Genomic DNA, 21,436 nt, shown 5'->3' on the forward strand with positions numbered 1-21,436 from the left:
TCGTCTGGAATCGAAACCAGGTTAGAACTACCACTGTTGAGAGATTTTACCGCTCAGCCGTTAATGGGCGAATATTAATAGAATAGAACTTAACTCATACATGCTGAAAACATTATTTAAAATAATTTGTAAAAATAAATTAACGTAAATTACTATTTTTGTCAGTTGATTAATATTGAAATATTACATGTAAAGTTAAATTTATAAACATTGGAAAGTTATGAAAAAATTATCTTCCTTACTTTAGTAAATTTTACTTTAATATGGTGTGTGTCGCCAACTCTGGCAGGCATGTAGACCTCACATATTGATTTTAGAAATATTACCAGACTCCTGATCAAAAGTGTGTACCTCTATTCTGAAAGTTCCTTTTTCAGTCCTAGAGGGTCCGGGAGCCAACTGATGGTCTGCTATTAGGCAACATAAAGTATACCATGCTCAATGATGATCAGATCTGGTGAGCAAACTAAATTGTTCACTGAAATGATATCATTTATTTCCAAATATTCTGACACTACATGTGCTTGGTGCGAACGAGTATTTCCATCCGTTACCGTAAAACCTGGCAAACGACACCTCTAAATAGCTTTATATGTGGCTCCAACACTTGGTCCACTTATCAAGAACAGCTTATTTATAATTGCTATCATCAAATATTATCACATTTTTTATTTTTAAAGAAATTAAATAATTAAGAATCTGTATGTTCTTCTGGCATTGTGAAAAACCGACGGCACCTAGAGCCATCCAGCTTTGAATAACGTAGTTCACCATCCGAACCATGTGCACCTGGAAATGTTGACGACTTTCGAATTTGTTTTATTACTTACTTCATAGTTTTGTAAAACTTTAATGAATTTTTGATTGACAAACTGAACATTTGAAAGCGACGTGAACCACTGTTCGAAATAAAACCTTTTTATTTTCAGAGCTTGAGACTGTTGCCATTCAGAAAATGTTACGTATTTATCATTCGATTTTAGTTAACAAACTCGACCCTATGAAAGAAATGTGTTGCCTCGCGCAGAAATAAAATACTTTTGTCTTCTACGCGTTAGTGCGTTGCCATTCATTAAAGCCTAATATACTTTCAAATTTAATCTGGAAGTTTATCCAATAATAAACTAAGCAATTTAAAAGCAATAAACAAGTTATTAAGAATATTTCTTTTCTACTTTATAAAATGATAATAAACATGTATTAAAACCATAAGATGTCTAATTAGTAATATTCAGTATTATTATGAAATTACACTGGGTGGATTCATTAAAGTTATTATATAGCTTTTATTTATTATAACTATTTTAGGCACTTGGCTGCGCGTGGGGCTAATACTGTAATAAAGAAATAATGTAGTGAACATAAAAATATGTATGACAACCTCTAATACTCTATCAGGAATTCTAAACATATACTGTTTTTAAATATTTTGTGATTTTGCTGTTGAATTGAATTTTATGTGGTTAAGTGTGAAGAACGTGATATTTAATAAATAAAGTTAGCAGATAAAAGTTAATAATAAAAAGGCAAAAAATTTTTTGTGAACCATCGGACTAAGAAAACTGAATATTTATATGATGAATTGGGAAAAGACCAAAAAAAAAAAAAAATAAAAAATAAAATAAAAAAAAAATAAAAAAATTAAAAATAAAAATAAAAATGCGTGCCAACTCTTAGCACTGCATCGGGAATTCTAAACGTATGCAGTTATGCAGCTTTAAAAAATTTATTAGTTCCGTTATTGAACTGTATGTGATGTAATTGTGAACAAAAAAATCAACGGTTAATAATAAAGTTAAAAAGAGAAAAAAAGTTGTTAGCAGAAGTCAGTGCAAGAGCTGACTGGTAGACTGTGAGTTCAGGGGGGGGGCGTAAAAAGCCTTAACAAACCGTTTTCGGGAGACCGTTAAAATCTGAGACTTTTAGATTTTACTTTTTTTTAATATTCTAACCGCAACCGTGTCCCACTTTCATGGAAAAGTAACCTTTCATGAACAACGGAAAGCACTGCATGTTCGTTGGCCTCTGCCGATCAATATAGTTGAAATTAGAGTTCAGACTACATCTAAATTCGTTCGTAAAGAGTTTGCTATCTCATTCCTCATTATTTTATTAAACATGGTGATGATACCAACAAATTGAACGTGCACATTTGAAAGATGAAAGACACAAATCATTAGTTTTTCGCATAATTTCCTATCATCTATAGAATTCACACAACAACAGAGCGGCTGATTCGAATTACCGTGGCTAACTGAAGCCCTAAAACCAACTCTGTTTTAGTTACTTCAGGGTGTCTTGGAGCCAAAAACGACAAAACATTCTTCGGATGCAATTATTGGTTTTGGTAACGTTGGACAATGCTGTCTACTAACTGATTTATTCTAAAGGAGAAGTTGCTGTTCTTGGTCGTCTTAGACCATGATGTATACTAACCGATTCATTCTCAAAGAGCTATTCCAAGTTCTTAATGCAGTAATTTAAGGAATATTCAGACCTTGAGCACACACAGAGAGCCGAAAATATTCTTGAGTGTTTGTTGATAGAGAATAAGAAGTGGGAGACCTTCTGACTGTCCTCTAATATACCTGCGATAAACATACCTTCAGGAATGCAGAGGTGCCTTGCGTCAACTTGTGCCTGTATTCTTGTGCAATAACCGGGCCATCGAAACTGCATTCCTAGATTATTTAAATTTTGAGCTCTAACTCCAGAAAAGATATAACCCGCAGGAAAGGTCATAACGGAGCCCGCTGATGTAAATCAAGTAGCAATTACGGCAATAATCTCGCATTTGCTGACAAAGTTGCTCACATTTTATAAGGAGTACTCTTGATGTGAAATTTACATTGCTTCTACGTTGTGAAGACCTTTCCAGGGCCATCGGTGTTATCTTCAATTTAAAGCATATTTTTCTATCTAAAAAATGTCGAAACTTTTACAAAATGACAGAAAAGCATTAAGAATTGTTCGTAGATTTGAGGCAGGCCAATCATAACTGCAGGCGGCTACAGAGTTAAATGTAATGCAAAGTTTCGTCAGCAATTTGCAAAAACAGTTTGAGGACCCTGAATACATGTCGAGAAGACCTGGACATGGTCGACCAAGATTCGCAAGGACGAATGCGGATCGTTATTTGGCACCTTCAACGCGGCGATACAGAACTGCCACAGCTTCACAGCTCTCACGTGAGCTGTATGCTGTCACTGGAACTCGAGATTCCCAGTCTAAAGTTGCCCAAAGACTTCACGAGATAGCGCTGTGTGTAAGAAGACCCGCTGTTTGTGTCCCGCTTTCTGCAGCTCGCAAGAGGGCGCTTTTACCTGTCTGGCTGCGAGGGGGGACTATACCCATATTGGACTCATTTTCAGTTCGCTATCCCAGCGTGGATATTGGACTATGAGCTTTACTGATTGTCATGCGTACATAAAATGACTTTTGAATAGTACATTACTTTCTCTGTTACAAATGCACACCGAAGAGCCGAAACATTATAACCACTTACACAATAACGCGTTGCACGAGCTTGCAGATGCAACTCACTGCAAACAGCTTGCAAACCAGTTACAACTCGCTTTTGTATGGATGACACAAGTTCCTAGTAGATGACAGGAGACAAGTTGTAATATATGACTAAGCGTCTGCCACGTAAATTCGAGATATTCCAACATAGTGGTGTTTGAGCTCTGAGCTACAACTTCATGATAACCTAATGTGCACTATCCTATTCCTATTAACATCTGTTCAAACATTCTGGACAATGTTTGATTAGGAAGCCGGGACATTAAATGCAATTCATTCTTATGCTCCTCGAACTACTCCAACACAATTCGATCTTTGTGACGTGGGGCAACAACAATAATGTGTTATCGCTATCTAAATTGTCTTGCTGGAATATTCCACTTAAAGTTGGGAAGAGAGACAATATGTAAGGAGGCAACTGATCCACAATTATGTTCAGATAGTCCGCAGCTTTCATGGTCTGTTCTACCACAATTAAGGGTCCCAGAGTCACCCATATGAAAGTCTGTGAAATCATAATACCGCCACACCAGCCTGTGTATGGACAACTGCACAGGGGTAAGAACCTGTTCGCCTGGAAGACGCCATAACCTGACAAGGTCATCGACGTGATGAAGAGAATTGGTGATTCATCCGACCAGGCAATTGTCGTTCACTTATCCGTGGTCCAGTCTAGATGTTCCCGGGTACACTGTAGGCGTAGTTGACGATGACGCTAGGTCCCATAGGCACACGAGTGGGATGTTTGCTGCGCAGTGTCCGCTGAACTGCGTGTTCTGAAACATTTGCACTTTGACCTGGATTGTACTGGGCTGTCAGCTGAGCCTCTTCGATTTTGCTTCTGATTATTTTGAAAATCTTTCATAAGATTTTCAAAATAATGTTCATCTATGTCAGTACGCGATGGTATGAAGGTTCGTTGTATGCACAACAAATTTTTAAAATTAAGACGACTATCTTGTAGGCTGCCAGACATTCGAAGTTACAAGTGTTTAATTTGAAGTGTTTAATTTTATTCTAGTAAAGAATATACACTGAAGTGACAAAAGTCATGGGATAGCAATGTGCAAATATACAGATGGCAGTAGTATCGCGTAGAAAATGTATAAATGCGAAGTGCTTTGGCAAGGCTTTCATTTATGTTCAAGTTATTCATGTGATGAGGCTTTGACCTGATTATGGCCGCACGACGAGAATTAACAGACTTTGAACGCGGAATGGTAGTTGGAGCTAGACGCATGGGTCATTCCATTTCGGATATCGTTAGGGAATTCAACATTCCGAGATCCACAGTGTCAAGAGTGTGCCGAGAGTATCTAATTTCAGGCATAACATCCCACCATGGACAGCGCAGTGGCCGACTACCTGCACTTAACCACCGAGACCAGCGACGTCTGCGTAGAGTTGTCAATGTTCACGAGAAGCAACACTGCGTCAAATAACCGCATAAATCAATGTGGGACGTACGAGGGACGTGTCCGATAGGACAGTGCTGAGGAATTTGCCTTCCTTGGGCTATGCCAGCAGAAGACCGACTCGAGTGCCTTTACTGACAGCGAGACATCGCCTGCAGCGATTCTCGTGGGCTCGTGAGCATATCGGTTGGTCCCTAAACGAATGGAAAACCGTGGCTTGGTCAGATGAGTCACGATTTCAGTTGGTAAGAGCTGATGGTAGGGTTCGAGTGTAGCCCAGACCCCACGAAGCCATGGACCCAAGTTGTCAACAAGGCACTGTTCAAGCTGGTGGTGGTTCCATAATGGTCTGGGCTGTTTTTACATGGCATGGACTCGGTCCTCTGGTGCAACTGAACCGATCATTGACTGGAAATGGATACCTTCAACTACTTGGAGATCACTTACAGCCATTCATGGACTTCACGTACTCAAACAACGATGGGATTTTTATGGATGACAATGTGCCATGTCACCGGGCCACAATTGTTCGCGATTGGTTAGAAGAACATTCTGGACAATTCCAGCGAATGATCTGGCCACCTAGATCGCCCGACATGAATCCCATCGAACATTTATGGGACATCATCGAGAGGTGAGTTCGTGCCCAAAACCCTCCATCGTCAAAACTTTCACAATTATAGACTTCTATAGGGGCAGCATGGCTCAATATTCCTGCAGGGGACTTCCAACGACTTGTTGAGTCCATGCCACGTCGAGTTGCTGCAGTTCGCCGGGCAAAAGGAGGACCGACAAAATATTAGGAGGTATCCCATGACTTTTGTCACTTCAGTGTATATGGGTTTTAATTTTAAATAAACTGTACGATTTTTGATGTTATTCATTAAATTGTTGCCTATAAATCAAAAACATCATTAGGGAACTTTTCAAGCTGCATTTTCTACAGATGGCATCACAAAATATGAAGAGTCAAGTTTTAAAAACATGTTAAGAGAGCTTTTTCTGTCCATTCATTTTTAGAAAGCTCACTCTGTTACTGTGATGAGCAATGCTTTATTTCAGTTTGGAAAACAAATAAAAGAGAATTTGTAAAGCAATTCAGTTTTTTTTTTTTTTTTTTTTTTTTTTTTTTTGCTTATTACGTGCTCCGTCCTTAAGCACTACACGGGAAGGGAGGGATGCCCCGTGGAGGTCTTTTTAAGAGAAACTGGCTTGTATCCACGTCACACATGGGAAAAACCACGAAAACGCCAATGCAGCCGGGACTCGAACCCCGGATCGAACTACCAGTGTTCAGCGGCTTTAACCGCTCGGTCACTGGTGGGCAAGCAATTCGGTTTGTAACCACTTTATCTATTCTAGACTTGTTTCAGCTTTTTTCTTTCGTCAACATATGGCATTTTCCCCTCTACTTCTGAACAAGCAGCGTTACATAAAATTTAAAATATCAGTATATTCTTTGTTTAATGACAAGTTTGTTTAAGAGAATGTTGATGCCAGGTTTGGTTCTTTTGTTTTACAAGGATGACTTTGTGACGCAGAAAGTTTCTGCTCTAATTAAGATTAAAACTGAAAGAATTCTAATTCTTTATTTCTTTTAGGAGCATGGACAAGTCAAACACATATATATCATAGGAAAATCGTTTCTAATTAAACACTTGTAATAATACTTCTTTTCTGTTAACAAATTATGTGTGATTTAATTTGTGTATCGAAATCAAAGTGTATGCTATAGAAATTAATATCACCTTCTTATTCATCTCGCAAACGCTAACAGTTGCTTTAATTTAAATAAAGTATGACACCATAAAAAGTTTTGATTACATGTATATATATGACTTGATATGAAGGGGAACAAAGTTGCAATTCAGATCTAATTAATTAAAGAAGTAATTAAAAGCATAAAAGGAAATCCCCGTTAACTTCATTTTTTTTTAGGAATTATATTAAAAATATGTTGCAACGATGAATTTTTCAAATTTTACTTCCTTATTCGAAGTGAAAGAAGTATTGTAATCGCAAAACATTTCGGGCATCATATTTCAACGGATCATCAAATTTTGTGTATGCGACTGTTGTAATATTTAGTATCTTTTGTATTGCAATCCAGGAGTAGCAAAAGTATAGATGTATATTCACAGCTCCTACCTGGCTTAAAACGTCTTACTATGCTTTTATTTTCGCACCCATTTATCGTAGTCATGTACTTCCAGTTACAGAAGAGTTTTAAATTACGAAAATATTCATGTTTTGGCAATGTCAAATTTAAAAAAAAAAGTTTTTTTGGCAATAACGATAATTAAGAAGTTATGAGGTCTCCGTGTTTCTGTACTTATATTTCGGAAAGTTTTAGTCTAGTTATGAAAAAAGTAAAATTCTAAGAAGTTTGACTCCAGTACGACAAACTGACCGGGATATTTAATTTCAAAATTTGCAGTTATGAATGTCATTTTCAACTTGTCTTAAGGGATCGGTAAATTTCGAAATATTTATTTTAAACTTATTTATTTCTGAATTTTTTAATAAAAAAGCAATTAAATTATATATTATTCAACTACCCAATCAAATACAGTTTTAAATTAAAAAATAAATGAAAGGGTAAACAATTGATTTTGTTGATAAATTTCGGAAAACCAGTTTTTATTCATGGCCAATTACACCTAATAATATACAATCTAAAATTTTGAAATTTTGTTTATAGACTTTCCTTTTTATTTGAACAACAAATTAGATTTTATTTACAAAAGATCAGTCGGAAATATTAAAATAAAAATCACCGACAGAAGGCGTATGAGACTATTATTAACGTGTTACAATTTCAGGGTGTTGAAGAGTTAATAATTTTTCTCTGAGCCTCATACACAGAAAATGGCCTCAAACACTTCTAGAATAAATATGCTGAATTTACATTTTGGCACTCGAAATAAATATTGCCGAGAACTGTAGGATTCACCCGTTCCCAGAAACCGAAGCGCTATCTGCGTTTTAATTTTGCTGGCAAAGCATCTCGAAAGAATGTATGCTTTTTTCTGAATAAGTGAGTGTTACCATTTCCAATAAAGTTTCAAATTATCCTTCACCCATTCTGATGAGGCTTTTGTAACTTTGGATATCCTCATCCCGAAGTTCATTTAAAAGTTGATATAATACTCCCAATTCATCATGGCCAGCTACCCAGTCACGTTTTAATTTTCTTTTCTTTTTCTTTTTTTTTTTTTTACCCTAAAACAGAAATTAAAATTCGATGGAAACTGCTTCTCTAACTAAACTCTTCTTGCACGTGGGTATCCATTCTGCAAACAAACGGAGACGAGGTGTCGGTCCAGCTCTGATTGGTGTAAACAATCTGTCAGATTACAGGTCTGTTCACTCAGTTCGACACGCTGGGACGAGCGGCTCGCCGAAAGTCACTCGGAGAAGTGTAAACCGGCCTTTAGATAGCGTTCGTGTGCAGATAACCATAGGCAGATAGCCCTCGTGTGCTTTACCATTCAAATAGCAAATTAAACCTAACCTTTGAATTGCTTGTTTGCTAAAATAAGTCACTGAAGAATGTTAATTATTTACTTAATGATAAGATATTTGTGGAGAGCTTTCTAAGGGAAACGAAGAATCTTTAAGGTAATTACTTATTTTGGCTCATTTTTCATAAAATGCCAACGTAATATTGAAACAATATCCTATATAAAATGAATAAAATCTTTATTTGTTACATGAATAAAGAGTTTTCAAATATGGTATTAAGGAAAATCCTTTGAATTTCTTTGTCCATCATTCTTAACTTTTTAAAATATACTCATACATTATTTCAGTTAAATAAAATGTTCTTGAAATCATACAGTATATATTTTATTACGGTAATTTTATGTAAACAGACGTTTTATTTTTGCTTATATTTACATTACAAATATTTACGCACAGTTTTAAAGCCTATGGTAAACACATAATACCAAGTTATTTCTATCGCATTCAGATTACTTGCCATTCAACGTTTCCATCGCTTGCCAGATTACTAATTTTTTGTTGTTGCTTCGAAAACAAGAAGAAATACCTTAAAGAAGTAAGAAATACTTTTCCAGCCAGTAAAATACATTTTTTTATTTTTTCTCTTTACAAGTGGCAGTAAGCTTTATTATCTTTGCCAGGAATAAAAATAACCTTCCTATCAAAAAAAAAAAAAAAAAAAAAAAAAAAAAAAAAAAATTCCTAACATGTGTGTTATCTATAAATAAGAAGCGTTACTAATTTTTAGTCCATAATCTTCGATTTCAGTCTTTTACTATTATTTTCATTAATTATACTTGTTTGAGTCTGATTTACAAATATGTATATGAAAGCAAATATGCAAAGCTCATGATGCACATTAAATTTAAAAGTTGTATAAGAAAAAAAAGTTTAACTACTGTTAAATATAACACTAATAGTTTTTGTCACTTAACATAATCCTATGTAAAATATTCAGTTGTTGGACAGGATTTAGTGTTCTTTGCAACAGTTATTCAAATGTGTAGTTATAACTTCTTTCCTATACAAGGAGCCTTATTTTTTATACGTCTTTCTCTTCATATATTTTAATCGTGTCAACAGATTTGTATAAAGTTGAAAGTTTGGTCTAATTGGAGAGAAACATGCCAGTGAAAACTTTTATATTAGGTAAAAAGGCAACCTTAGATTAGCGTAGATTTTTAGGTAAATTTCAACTGATGTTGAGGGCGATCAGACATTACAAGGGTACACACCTGGATACTAAAATTATTATAATTTGAGCAGTAAAAATTTAACATTATTGCTAACACCTCCATATAACCCAAGACATGGCAAATCTCACGTACGCAAACTCAGTGGTGTGTTCCAGCGATTAGATATAAAATATGTAGATATTGAGGCTCTTGCCTCGGTGATCAAACTTTCAATAACATGTAAAAATGAGTAAGACTGAAAATGTGTGAAAATGCAGATAAGAGGAGTAGTTCTAGCTCTTAAAAATGAGTACATATGATCATTATATACAGTTACATGCCAAAACCTGTGTATTCTGCAACTTATCACGTAGGAGGTGGGTAGCCAATGGCGGAAGGCAATGATTTTGTATTTACAATTTTGGAAAAGGAACTAACTACAATGAAACTCTGAGCATTTCATATCATATTTTTACTACACTTGTCTATATACACATTATGCCACCACGTACACTTTACTACTAGGCTTTGTGTGCGTTTGTTCCAGTTATTTGTGAAACGTTACGGAGGCTAAATGACCATCTCGTTTTAGCAGTGCACTGTACAAGACGATTACGGACACTTTGCATGACAAGGTCAAGGATATCCGAGATTATGAGCTCAATTTCCGCCATAATTCTTTCCTTCCACGCTTTCGAATTTGGTTGTCTACATACTTGCCCGTTAAGGAAGCAGCCCGAAGCACTTAGGTTAGAGGATCTGGCGTGCCACTGAATGTCATCGAAAAGCACAAATCTGTTCGTAGTATAAAAATCATCGAAAAGCATAAATCTGTGCATAAGTCTTTTATATCGTCCATCCATGCAGTTTAGCCAACTCTGTATTTCCAAAAACGTCCTAAAAGTATTCATTTCACAGGCAAAGTGTTTTACAAATAACTGTACCAAATGCACACAAAGCTTACGTGGCATGTATGTAAATGTCGCAAAAAAATTATATAAAATATTCAGTTATTGTCTCTAGGACTATTGTTTGACCCGAGGATCATTGTCTCTAGCACCAAAGTTTCATTGTCTCTAGGACCGAATATATGATTTTGGAAATGGGTAATCGAAAGCGTTGCACTCTGTATAATCGATTTTCAAGTCTTTGTGCAGTAGCCCATTTCTTATAAACAAGTATTTAGTTGATAAGTAATCTTTATGAACGTGCAATTTTGAAAAGCATTTAAAGTTTGACGCAATTGCTGAACTCCAAGAAGGAGAAGCGTAAGTTAATATTGGTTTTACGATAGAAAATAGAACCTCGTTTTCCTTGCCACGTCGCGATGAGATGGTTTTTGCCGTAAACATCTGAGACAGGTAGGCATTCCTATTGCTTATGACATTTTTAATATAATTTTTCTTGGTTAAACAAGTGTTTACATGAACACCAAGATAAGTAACACTAGTTACTACGGGAACTTTGCATTCAAAAGATGTAATTATTAACTGGAAGACATTTATGTGTTATAACAAGAAGCACAGTTGATTTAGTGGGAATTATGCTAGATCGCCAATTTGTATACCAATTTTCAATTTTATTAATGCGATTCTGTATCGAATAATTGCATGATCTGAGTTAAGGAAATTTGAGAGAATCTTTAACGTTAATAAAACTGGAAAAAAAAAAAAAAAAAAAAAACGGATCCAGAATCAATCATTGAGAAACCGCAGCTTCCGTTTTTGTGACAACAGAAAAACCGTTTCTCTTTTAACTATGAAAATCCTCTTGCTGAGAAAGAAAGAGTAAATCGTGACAATAATTTCTTTCCTTACACTGCAACTAACTAATTTGTCACAGGTGACCCTTATGGCAGATGCGGTTAAAAGCTTTCATTACGTCTAACATTAGGAAAGCAGAGACCTGACGGTCGTGAATTTCAGAACTCTCTGTTGTCACTTTACTGTTGTTACAAACACTGAAGCTGGGTTTCTCAATATTTGATTCTTGGTCCGTTTTTTCAGTCTTATTACTATTAAAGATTTCTCTCTTCTTAATGAAAACCTAAGCCAAATAACCGTTTGCTGCGCAGATGATGCTACTGTGCTCTCAAAACAACTTAACCCAGATCATGCAATCATGAACTATATTGTTCTTACAAGTTGCATCCTAGTTGATAGTCATTTCCGAAATCCAAATTTTTCATATGGAGGTTATTCAAGAGGAGTTCGATCCTACAATAGATGATTAGTTGGAGAAATTTACTAAGGGAAGTAAGAAATTAATAGTTCTGTAATTGTCTACCTTCGTCCCGTCTTTTTCTGGTTAAAGAATAAGGGTATTCTTCCATATAGGCTGGAATTACTGCAGAGAAAGACATGCCCTGGGATGCTGTGAGCTTAATTATTAAATTTAATGGCAGGTTTTTAGCATTTTTTTTTATAAGTCTGTCTTTGTCTTGAGCTTTTCGATTTTTTAATTTAGAGATTATACTTTTTTAGTTCAGCAGGATTAGTAAAAATTGGGTTAAACTCAACATTACGATTATTTAAGCTAATATTTAGGAATCCTGGATCTTGGATCTTATTGGTAAAACGAGACTATAACCCACTAAGCGCTTTTCTCGTATATTTGGAAATAATTTTAAAGGTCATTGGTGTAACTGTGATGCTCAAAACGCGCCGCTAATAGACGTGGAATGAAAAGTTGATCGGTGATTGAGTGCAGATAGTCACTGAGTGATACTTTCAAACGAAGTCCTAAAATGAAAGAAACAGAGTTCTGTCTTTGCAAATAAAAATAAATAAAGTAAGAGTCTGGAAGATAGTCAGGTGTCAATACAAGAGGAACTTGCATATTGAATTATAATGTATCATGTTTTAGTCTGTCAACAATATAGTCAGTTATAGGATCAAATTGATAGGTACCGATGTCTCTATGAATAACAGAATTTCTAACAAACTAAGAAACGTTGATCATGGTGCTTCGAATTTTATTCTACAGAACTTCGATTTTTGATTATATGCTTTAGGAACAATTGCCTAAACAGGAATTATATAAGAATCAACCGGATGAGAGTTAGGTAAAGTTTTCGCTTGACATGCAGATGTAGTTTGGAATTTTTTCCGATTAGCGTTAAAGGCTGAACTAGCTTTTTTTGACAGCATAACTTACTTTGTCCTTAAATTGAAAATTTTCATGAAATATAACACTCAATCTTTATGAGAAACGATTATCATTTTATATGGAAATAAATGAGAGGAGCAACGCGAAACCGAAGGTAGCACCACTTATTGAGGAAAACGATTTCTTACTCATGCTTTCAAAATTCTAATATCTTAGCTTTATTACTTTTCTACTCCACGCGTTTTCGTATAGTATGCTTCTGTATGGTGATTTGGTATAGTATGCCATTTAATTATGTCCCTCCCCAAAGCACTTGAGGACTATCTGCCTAAAGGGAAGGCTGCTTTCATCGAGGACTTTCTAAATGAAACAGGCTCCCTGCTAGACGTTACACACGGAGAAAACCGCGAAAACGCCCAGGCAGCCAGCCCTTTCTTGCATTCGAGCCCCGGACAGAACTACGAGTACTCAGCGACATTACCGCTCTGTCGCTGGTATGCTTCTGTGCAAGTGGTGCTACGTTCGTTCAAGAGAATATACGACAATTCAAGAAAGGCTTGCTAATGCAGTGATATTCAAACAATCTGTACATATAATTAAATATTTCTGAAAAAAGAATAAAACTTAATGAACGCACCTTCGTTCATGCATTGGAGATACTTCTTCAAATTTCTTTGCTAGAGTGTCGAAACGCAAACAGGTATTCAAACAAGAAAATCCTTCACTCCCTCCAAGCACATAAATGTAATGCGCATAAGATATGCATTTGTGATAGACGCGAGGCCAAATAGAATGTTCTAGTTCAACCTGGAAAAAAGAAAAATACTAATTAATTCATTCTAATGACCAAAAAGCAAACCTTTCTTGTTAACTCAAAGAGAATAACACCATCACGTCAGTACTTAGACTCAAGATCATTACATTGTACTCATCAACGGATTTTAAATCGCATTCGGCAGTGAAAATACATTAAAAATATTGATATATTCGCTTTAAAATTCACCGGAATGTATATTTCAAAATTTGTATTCCCCCGGCTCAGTTTTCTGCTTATAAAGTAAAAAATGAATTCATGGTATTGTTGATCCCAATCGGACTTGTCTGACAAATCCCAGTAAAAGCCGCGACATTCATTGTGGGAAGGAATCATGTGCGCCAGTCGTTGGCAAAAGCCTTGAGCATCATACAGGTGACAGCCCGATTATAGCTTAGTATTACTCTCGACTTTGAGAGAGATCAGACCGGTCTGAGGGTCCGATGCCACCGATTTTTTCTTCACTCGAGAGGATTTTCGAATCGCCACATATTTAGAGTGCCTCCATGCCACACAGTCAGTATACATTTACAAACATCCATGCCTTCCCCAGGGGGCCCACCAGCGGCCGAGCGGTAAAGTCGCTGAACACTGGTAGTTCGGTCCGAGGTTCGAATCCCGCGAACGGGCTGGCTGCATGGGTGTTTTCTAGGTTTTCCCCATGTGTAACGTGTATACGAGCCAGTTTCCCTTAGAAAGTCCTCCACGAAGGTCCCCTTCCCTTAGGCAGATAGCCCTAGTGTGCTTTGCCGTAATTAAATAAATACACCGCCTTCCCCAGGATTCGAACCGGGGTCCTTCGGTACGGCAGTCAGAGTCATTAACCTCTACCCCGGTTGTGCGGCATAGTCATGATAAATCTGTGTGCGAAGTAATAGGATTTTTTTCTCCCTTGGAACATTCGTTTACTTTGAAACACTAGTTTGAACTTGAATTACCTTGAAACTGAATAGGTTCGTGAAAGCTGGCGAAGACCCCCACCAAGCTTGCACCAATTATTCCGCCAGCAGTTTAAAGAAACATATTGCTGTTTATTTAGTTAGATAATCACAAATGTTTTTTCATTTGGTTTTCAAAGATCTCTTTTTATTTGGTTAGATACTCACTAAATACAAATTATGAATGTAGCATATAAAAAGCTTAAGTTCTGAGACTGACCGACAAGGCAATTCATTAAAATCTGCCCGGTGATTCCAAAACCAATAACGAATTTAAATTAACAACAAAAATAATTAGCTTTGTGATCTTAGCAGTACATAAGATTCCTTAAATAGGAATCTAGCAAGTAAAGTCGCTCTAGTTCCGTGGGTGTTTTTTAATGGGTGCATTTTGCCGAAATCTGCAGTCTTCCAATGTTTTAAATATGTAGTCTCTTGTCAGAACTTTCCGCGTTGCATAGCATTGTGTATTCATTTTCAAATACTCAATTCCCAGATCATGCCCATCAGTGCAAACGCTTTTCGACACCAGGAAACCCATAAATTCGAAAATAATCCACTGCTTGCTGTTTTGTAGAAGGCTAGTTTCAAATTTTGATCGTTTTCTCAAAAGCTGGAGGAAAATAGATAAAGCAGGTAAGAGTATAACCCTATTGACAAAAACTGTAAATGAGTTATTGAGGTTGCGCAAAATCAAGGCGAAGATTTTATGACTATAGTGTGGTGTCCCGCTTGCCCATTATAGGCTCTAAGTCGTATTGCTTGGCGACGGTGTTTGTTTGTTCAAACCTATTGACGAGAAAATACGGTTTGGTTTAGTACTTTAAGACAAAGCATAGTCGATAAGATTTTACCGCTCGGCCGCTGGTGGGCCCGGAGAAATGGTAAGGAATTTTGTTTAAGTTTTTATTTCTACAAGAGAGAGCTAGAAGGTAGGGCAACATATAAAATGGTTTCTTGGGAAAATCATGAGCTAAGTTTCAATAAAGAAGAGGAGAAATAAATAGAGGATCATAAATACAGCCTCAACAAGAAATAACTATTGCAACTTTAGAAGCAACAATAAAAGGTAACTATAGAAAATATATCTTCAGAAGAAAAGATGGGAAAAATTTTGCTAGCAGTCTATGCGAAATTTATGAAAAATGGATTAATATGCAAAGCTTTCTCTTAACGATATTCCACTAATACAGCAGAAGAAAGCTACAGCATAAGAATTTTCAGAGGCAGTGCTGTCAGTGCTATGTCTCACTTTAAATGCATTTTAATATGTAGGTAAAAACTATAAGAATTTATTTTAATTAGTAATCAATTATTTGATGTTAATTTGCTTTGCCGTCTTTCCCGCTTTCCGTTTTTCTGCCATAAAGCAAATTTCTAGCTCGAGTTATTCATATTAGGTAGAACGGAAATAACGTTTATAGGAATGTCTTGGAGGTTAGAAAGAGTCTTACGTATAGTTTAACCATTGGGTTTCTTATTTGCGGAATATCTGTGTGTGGTTCTCCTAAACGTAGTTATCTGAGGTGCTGGTAAGACCGTGATGCAGTTTACACTGATGCCAGCATAATGCATGTAATAAAGTAATAAAGGTAGAAAGAGAGCATGTTTTGCCTGCTGAAGGTCACTTTTGCTAATTGATTCTCTTGAGAGTAGCATTCTGCGGCTTTGCGTTACTCTTGCGATTAGGCTTGTCACTTAGACTTTAGGTCAGAACCAACTTGCGAGTTTTGTTTCTGTGTAGCCTTTCGGCTAACTTAATTAGTCATGATTTAAAATTCATTACTTTTGACTTAAATCACAAATGCTGGCTGTTCTGTAAGCAAGAGCACTGCCTTTTGTTAAACTTGAGTTACACAAAAGGGTCTTTTATATCTTTCGTATGTTTCTGTCATAATTTCATAGAAATGTGTGATATATGACTCCAGGTGTTAGAACTTTCGTCTATGCTACCAAAGAAGACGAAACTCCATACTAAAAATCACACTGAAGAAAATATAAGTGACACACAGGTGTCTCAAGCGTCAAGCGGGGTCGAAAGGCGGTTGGAGACAAAAAAAACCAGTGTCTAATAAAGTAGTTACCGATTAAGACACAATAACACGCCGAATAAATACTAATTCAGAAGTCAAACAACAAAAATCAGCGTTATATTTACAAAATTTTCACAGGACTAGTCCTTCTGAATTAGTTACCAATGTTAAGACAAAAAAAAAAAAAAAAAAAAAAAAAAAAAAAACAGTGTCTAATAAAGTAGTTACTTATAAATATTTTCCACCTCCAAGACAAAGGTTAACACTGTTGACTCTTAACTAATATAACTAATAAAATCACAGATCAAGTAACTAAATTCAAAAATTAAATATTATAGTTTGAGGGTTCATTTTAAGCTGATTTCTCACCACATATTTATATGTTTGTTAACGAATTAAAAAATCTGATTTAAATTCTTCTAGTGTAATCAATTTAAATATAAAGTGAAGAAAATTAAAATTGCTCATCCTCAAAACTTAAAAACTTTAAGCGATCGCTATTCATTTCTAACTTCAGTTTTAAGCATATAATTTCAGATGATTCCCTGAAACAACTAAAATCTGGCACTGATGTATGCATTCTTGAGCAATAAATGTCACATGCCAAAGAATTATTGCGATGAGACAATAGTATAGCTAGGGTCAGAATTTCAAGTAGGAAATTCGTATTATCCGGTACTCTATTGGAAATTCAAAATTTCTTCTTTCGCTTTGTTACATTTCTGCCATTTTTACAGACGAAAACACAAAAGAGATGTGCGATTGGGTACCCAGAGGAAGACACATCGGGAGTGACAGGCTGCAATTTCCCGTCAACCCGTTCTGAAAAACGCGAGAAGTTTACTTATTGATAAAAAAATAAAATGTTGGTATTTTCAGAATTTTACCAGGACGTTCGAAGAAAGAGTTATTTCACTGCAAGAATTTCAGCATCGGTTTTTGTTAAAAGTTCAAAACATAAAAGTATTCATTTCAACTTCTTTTTTTTCGCATCATTATTTTTTTAGTAAACAATATAACCTTATATCGTAAGCTTACTAATATCGCACTTATTTTGAATTCTGATCTTAAAATGACATCCACATAACAAGATCAGACTGAAATTTATTTTAATATTATAATTTTTATATATTTTAGTCTAAGAATTTTTTACTTCCTTGTACAAAGTCAATAAAGTTTTGTAATCGCGAAAAATTTCCGGAAAGTTCAAAGGAAATATCCATTGCGAGACCTGTAATCTGAAACTATTTTTTTCATTAGACGCAGATTTCAAAGTGTATTTTAATTAAAAGCTTTCAGTATTAAGTAAGTACTTTTTCTCTTCTTACTAATTCTCCTATATAAAGAGTTTGAGATATTCGTGAATATTTGAGGATTCGGATATTTAATAAGAGTGTATTCGCATATTCAGAGTAGTGTATGTTATCTTAATGATGGTAATGATTATTAATTTCATCTGTTGATAGGGTGAGCTTTGATTTTCTGTTACATAAATTAATGCAACATAGATTTTAAATTCGGATTCAGTGGCCTGATTTATTTCCTGTAAAATTTATTTTTTGATTTATTTATAATTTAGGAAAATTCGTATAATCTCAGTAAGTTTTAAACGAAATACATGGTAGTCACAGAAAAAGTTCCCCGATATACAAACCCCTGGCAGCCTATCTTTTGAGCCAATCGAAATAAAATTCCAGATATTGTTATCTGAATATATGCTCTCGAGATTATGATGATTTAAAACAATAAATCGCTCAAGGTTATAGTGACAGTGAAAATATTTCGAAATTTCCAAATGGCAGTACCAACTTTCTTTTTGCTTAAATTGATTAGGGCACTGCAAAACTAAAAATGGTTTTGGACTCATAACGTCTGACGAAAATTGCTGCCGTAAAACTTTTGCCAACGAAAGCATTGTAAAAGACCAATAGAGGACAGGGAAACACAAGAGAGGACAGGAAAAATATTATCGGAATTAGCAAGTTTTCAACATGCCCATCTTCGCGAAAGATAACGCATTGCATGGTGGAGATTGTTGAAAAATATGACGAATGCAGCATCCAAGGAAGAATCTGTCTAACTTTGCGTTTTATGGCAGCTTTCAATCCTAAAATCTCGCAGATATGATGTGCGCACCTTAGATTTCAGATAATCATAGAACCAGGAATCCATCTGGGTGAAGTTGGGAGATCGCGGTGACCATGAAACAGCAAAGTTACGGTAGATGACTACGGTAGATGACCTTGAAATATTGCAGTCGTTGAAAACTTGAAATTTCAATAAAAGTTTTTACCCTCTCGTTTTTCAATACCTTTCGATACGTTCAATTTGCGCAAGAAAAGCGGGGTGTTGCTTCTCGAAAATTTCGAATTTTTTCCCCTGTAACCGTAACCGTCAGAGCTCTATTAATTTAAATTATCCCAGTCTTGAGTGCATGCCTTCAAATAATATCTGAAATTTCATTTCGATTGGTTCAGCGGATAGGCTGCTAGAAGCTCATATATCATAGTAGTGTTTTTTACCACATTATATTATTTCACCCACTGCATCTGCGCTTTAGTATTCAACAGTGTTACAAAAATAACAATAAACATTTGTTATACGAACGGATTAATAAGTCTCTCTTTATTTTTTCTTGGAAACCTTTGTTTGTGACACATCCGGTGTGATACACGTCCAAAGATCTGCTATGGATTAATGACGTATACCCAGGAAACATTGCATTTTGTAGGAGTGGTATTGCTTCTGTGGGGAATGCGGACAGTAAACAGGTATTTCCTAGTGGTAGGAACTCAAAAAAAAAAAAAAAAAAAAAAAAAAAAAAAATATTATCAGATTTAGATTTACATGGTGACTATTACGCCATGCAGGTACTATTTTAAATGAGAGATTTTTTCTTTCCGGACACATAGTAGATTCTAAACATACGCTTGTGGGAGGTGTTTTTACTAAATGGTCTGAACTACCACAGGGACGTTTGGAAATGATGCTTTAAATGAAAATCATCGCTTAGTTCTTCTTAGATGGAGATTTGCTGATCTTTCTTTCCTCTCAAACATCTAAGCTTTTTCAAAGAGTTTATGCCCAGATTACAAAGTTTAAATCTCCTTCTGCTGGCACGCAAGATTAGAGTTAACCTTGATGATAAGATTCTTTGGATTTTAATAATTTAAACGTCTTATTTAGGGATCTAATGCTGTTAGCGTAAACAGTGGTTTATTGCCTTTTGTTTTTCTTTCCGGACACATAGTAGATTCTAAACATACGCTTGTGGGAGGTGTTTTTACTAAATGGTCTGAACTACCACAGGGACGTTTGGAAATGATGCTTTAAATGAAAATCATCGCTTATCAGCCACTACTTATACTTTATCAGCCACTTGCGCAGGGACCGCCTTAAACAATTATTATAAAGAAGAAAAATATATATTGATTTTATTGCTTCCAACCAGTGTCACTCCATAAAAGTATTTCATATTTCTATTAGACATCTCATTATTCAAATGCATTTAAGTCGATCAGATTATAAAGGATAAAAATATTCTTAATCTCATTTTACTGCTTTTAATTCGCTTGGTTTTTTACTCAGTAACAAATTAAATTTGGAAGCGAAACAAAATCACTTAATATATTTAACAAATTAAATATATTATCAATAATAATTTCTTTAATTTCTATTTCCCTAATAGCAGAAAAAGAATTTTAATACGATTTTCTGTCATTTTGTTTTGTTGAATCATGGCCACACTCTAACAAAATTTGTGCCAATACCAAACACACATCTTACAATACAAACAGGTCTTAATTTTCACGCCAGTAAGGAATCAGCTAGTAACATAACAGTAAAATGGACTCTCCCAAAGCATTATTTATGGCAATCCTTAGCAGCATTAAACATGTTGCTGTGAACACCGCCATTTTGAAATTAGGTTAGGGTAAAGTATTAGTAAAATTTACAATAAATTGTCGTCATTAATGTGCACTGTTTATAAGACTTTTATTCGTATGTCTCTATTATTTTATTTGATTCTTAATTTTTATTTTGTTTCTTCTTATTTTTGAGTTTAGAATTTTTTGAAATTATTTATCTAGTATAGCATCGGGGAATTTTTTTCATATTTTTGAAGTTATTAAAGATTTAAATTGTAATAGTTTATAACACTGATTAGCAAATTTAAAACTGGATTAGGGATTTTGTTCAGAATTGCGAAAAGACGAAACGCGATCCTTATGAATTGTTAGTGATTGTGTAGAAATATAACAAGTGTTTGTCTCCGATTGTTTATTGGTTGCTTGCGTTACTGTAAATTGTTTTATTGCCCGTGTAGTGCAGCGCGTGACGAATATTATGAGAAAGCTAAGTCGGAAAAATTAAAAATACAAGAGCACGTGCATTTAACATTTAATAAATAAATTTATCATCCATACTTAATAGAATTCGGAAATATGCAACCGGCAACGATCAAAAAACAAATAAAATGAAATAAATAAATATCTTTATTATATGTGGCTTAAGTGTCTGTTTGTCGCCGATAGTTTATTAGTTGCTTAAGTAACTGTACTAGCCAATGGGGGGGGGAAGTTGCCACGACACAGGGTTGCCGTTTCAATTGAGACGTAGACAATATCCTGTAAAACTTGCCTTTGCTATGACTATTAATAAGTGTCAGGGCCAAACGCTTAAGCGTGTTAGCATTATTTTACCTAAGCCTGCAGTTGGACACAGTCAACTTTATGTTGCCTGCTCAAGAGTTCGTGAAAGAACGGACGTAAAATTAAAAATAATTGATGGTACTCTGCAAGGCGGGTTTAAAATGATGGAAAGATCTATACAAGAAATGTTGTGTATAAAAAGATCTTTGACATGTAAATTAACATTTTATTATTTAAATCACCTTTATTTATTGAGTTAGCGGTGGCTTTTAAGA

At 35.2% G+C, this 21,436-nt stretch overlaps 1 protein-coding gene across 2 annotated transcripts in view; it reads right to left on the minus strand.

Moving 5' to 3' along the window:
* The window catches only part of LOC118201300 (kelch-like protein 10), a 59,341-nt gene that overhangs the window by 16,222 nt on the left and 21,683 nt on the right, over positions 1 to 21,436 (minus strand). For both annotated transcript variants that reach the window (XM_035373386.2, XM_035373385.2), the window contains exon 4: positions 13,362 to 13,531. In XM_035373386.2, the coding sequence (XP_035229277.1) occupies positions 13,362 to 13,531 (170 nt within the window). The remainder of the gene's footprint in view (positions 1 to 13,361; positions 13,532 to 21,436) is intronic.

The sequence above is a fragment of the Stegodyphus dumicola genome, chromosome 6, assembly GCF_044657685.1.
Source record: "Stegodyphus dumicola isolate Sdum_Otavi_A_Nest chromosome 6, ASM4465768v1".
In the NCBI taxonomy this organism is placed as follows: domain Eukaryota; kingdom Metazoa; phylum Arthropoda; class Arachnida; order Araneae; family Eresidae; genus Stegodyphus; species Stegodyphus dumicola.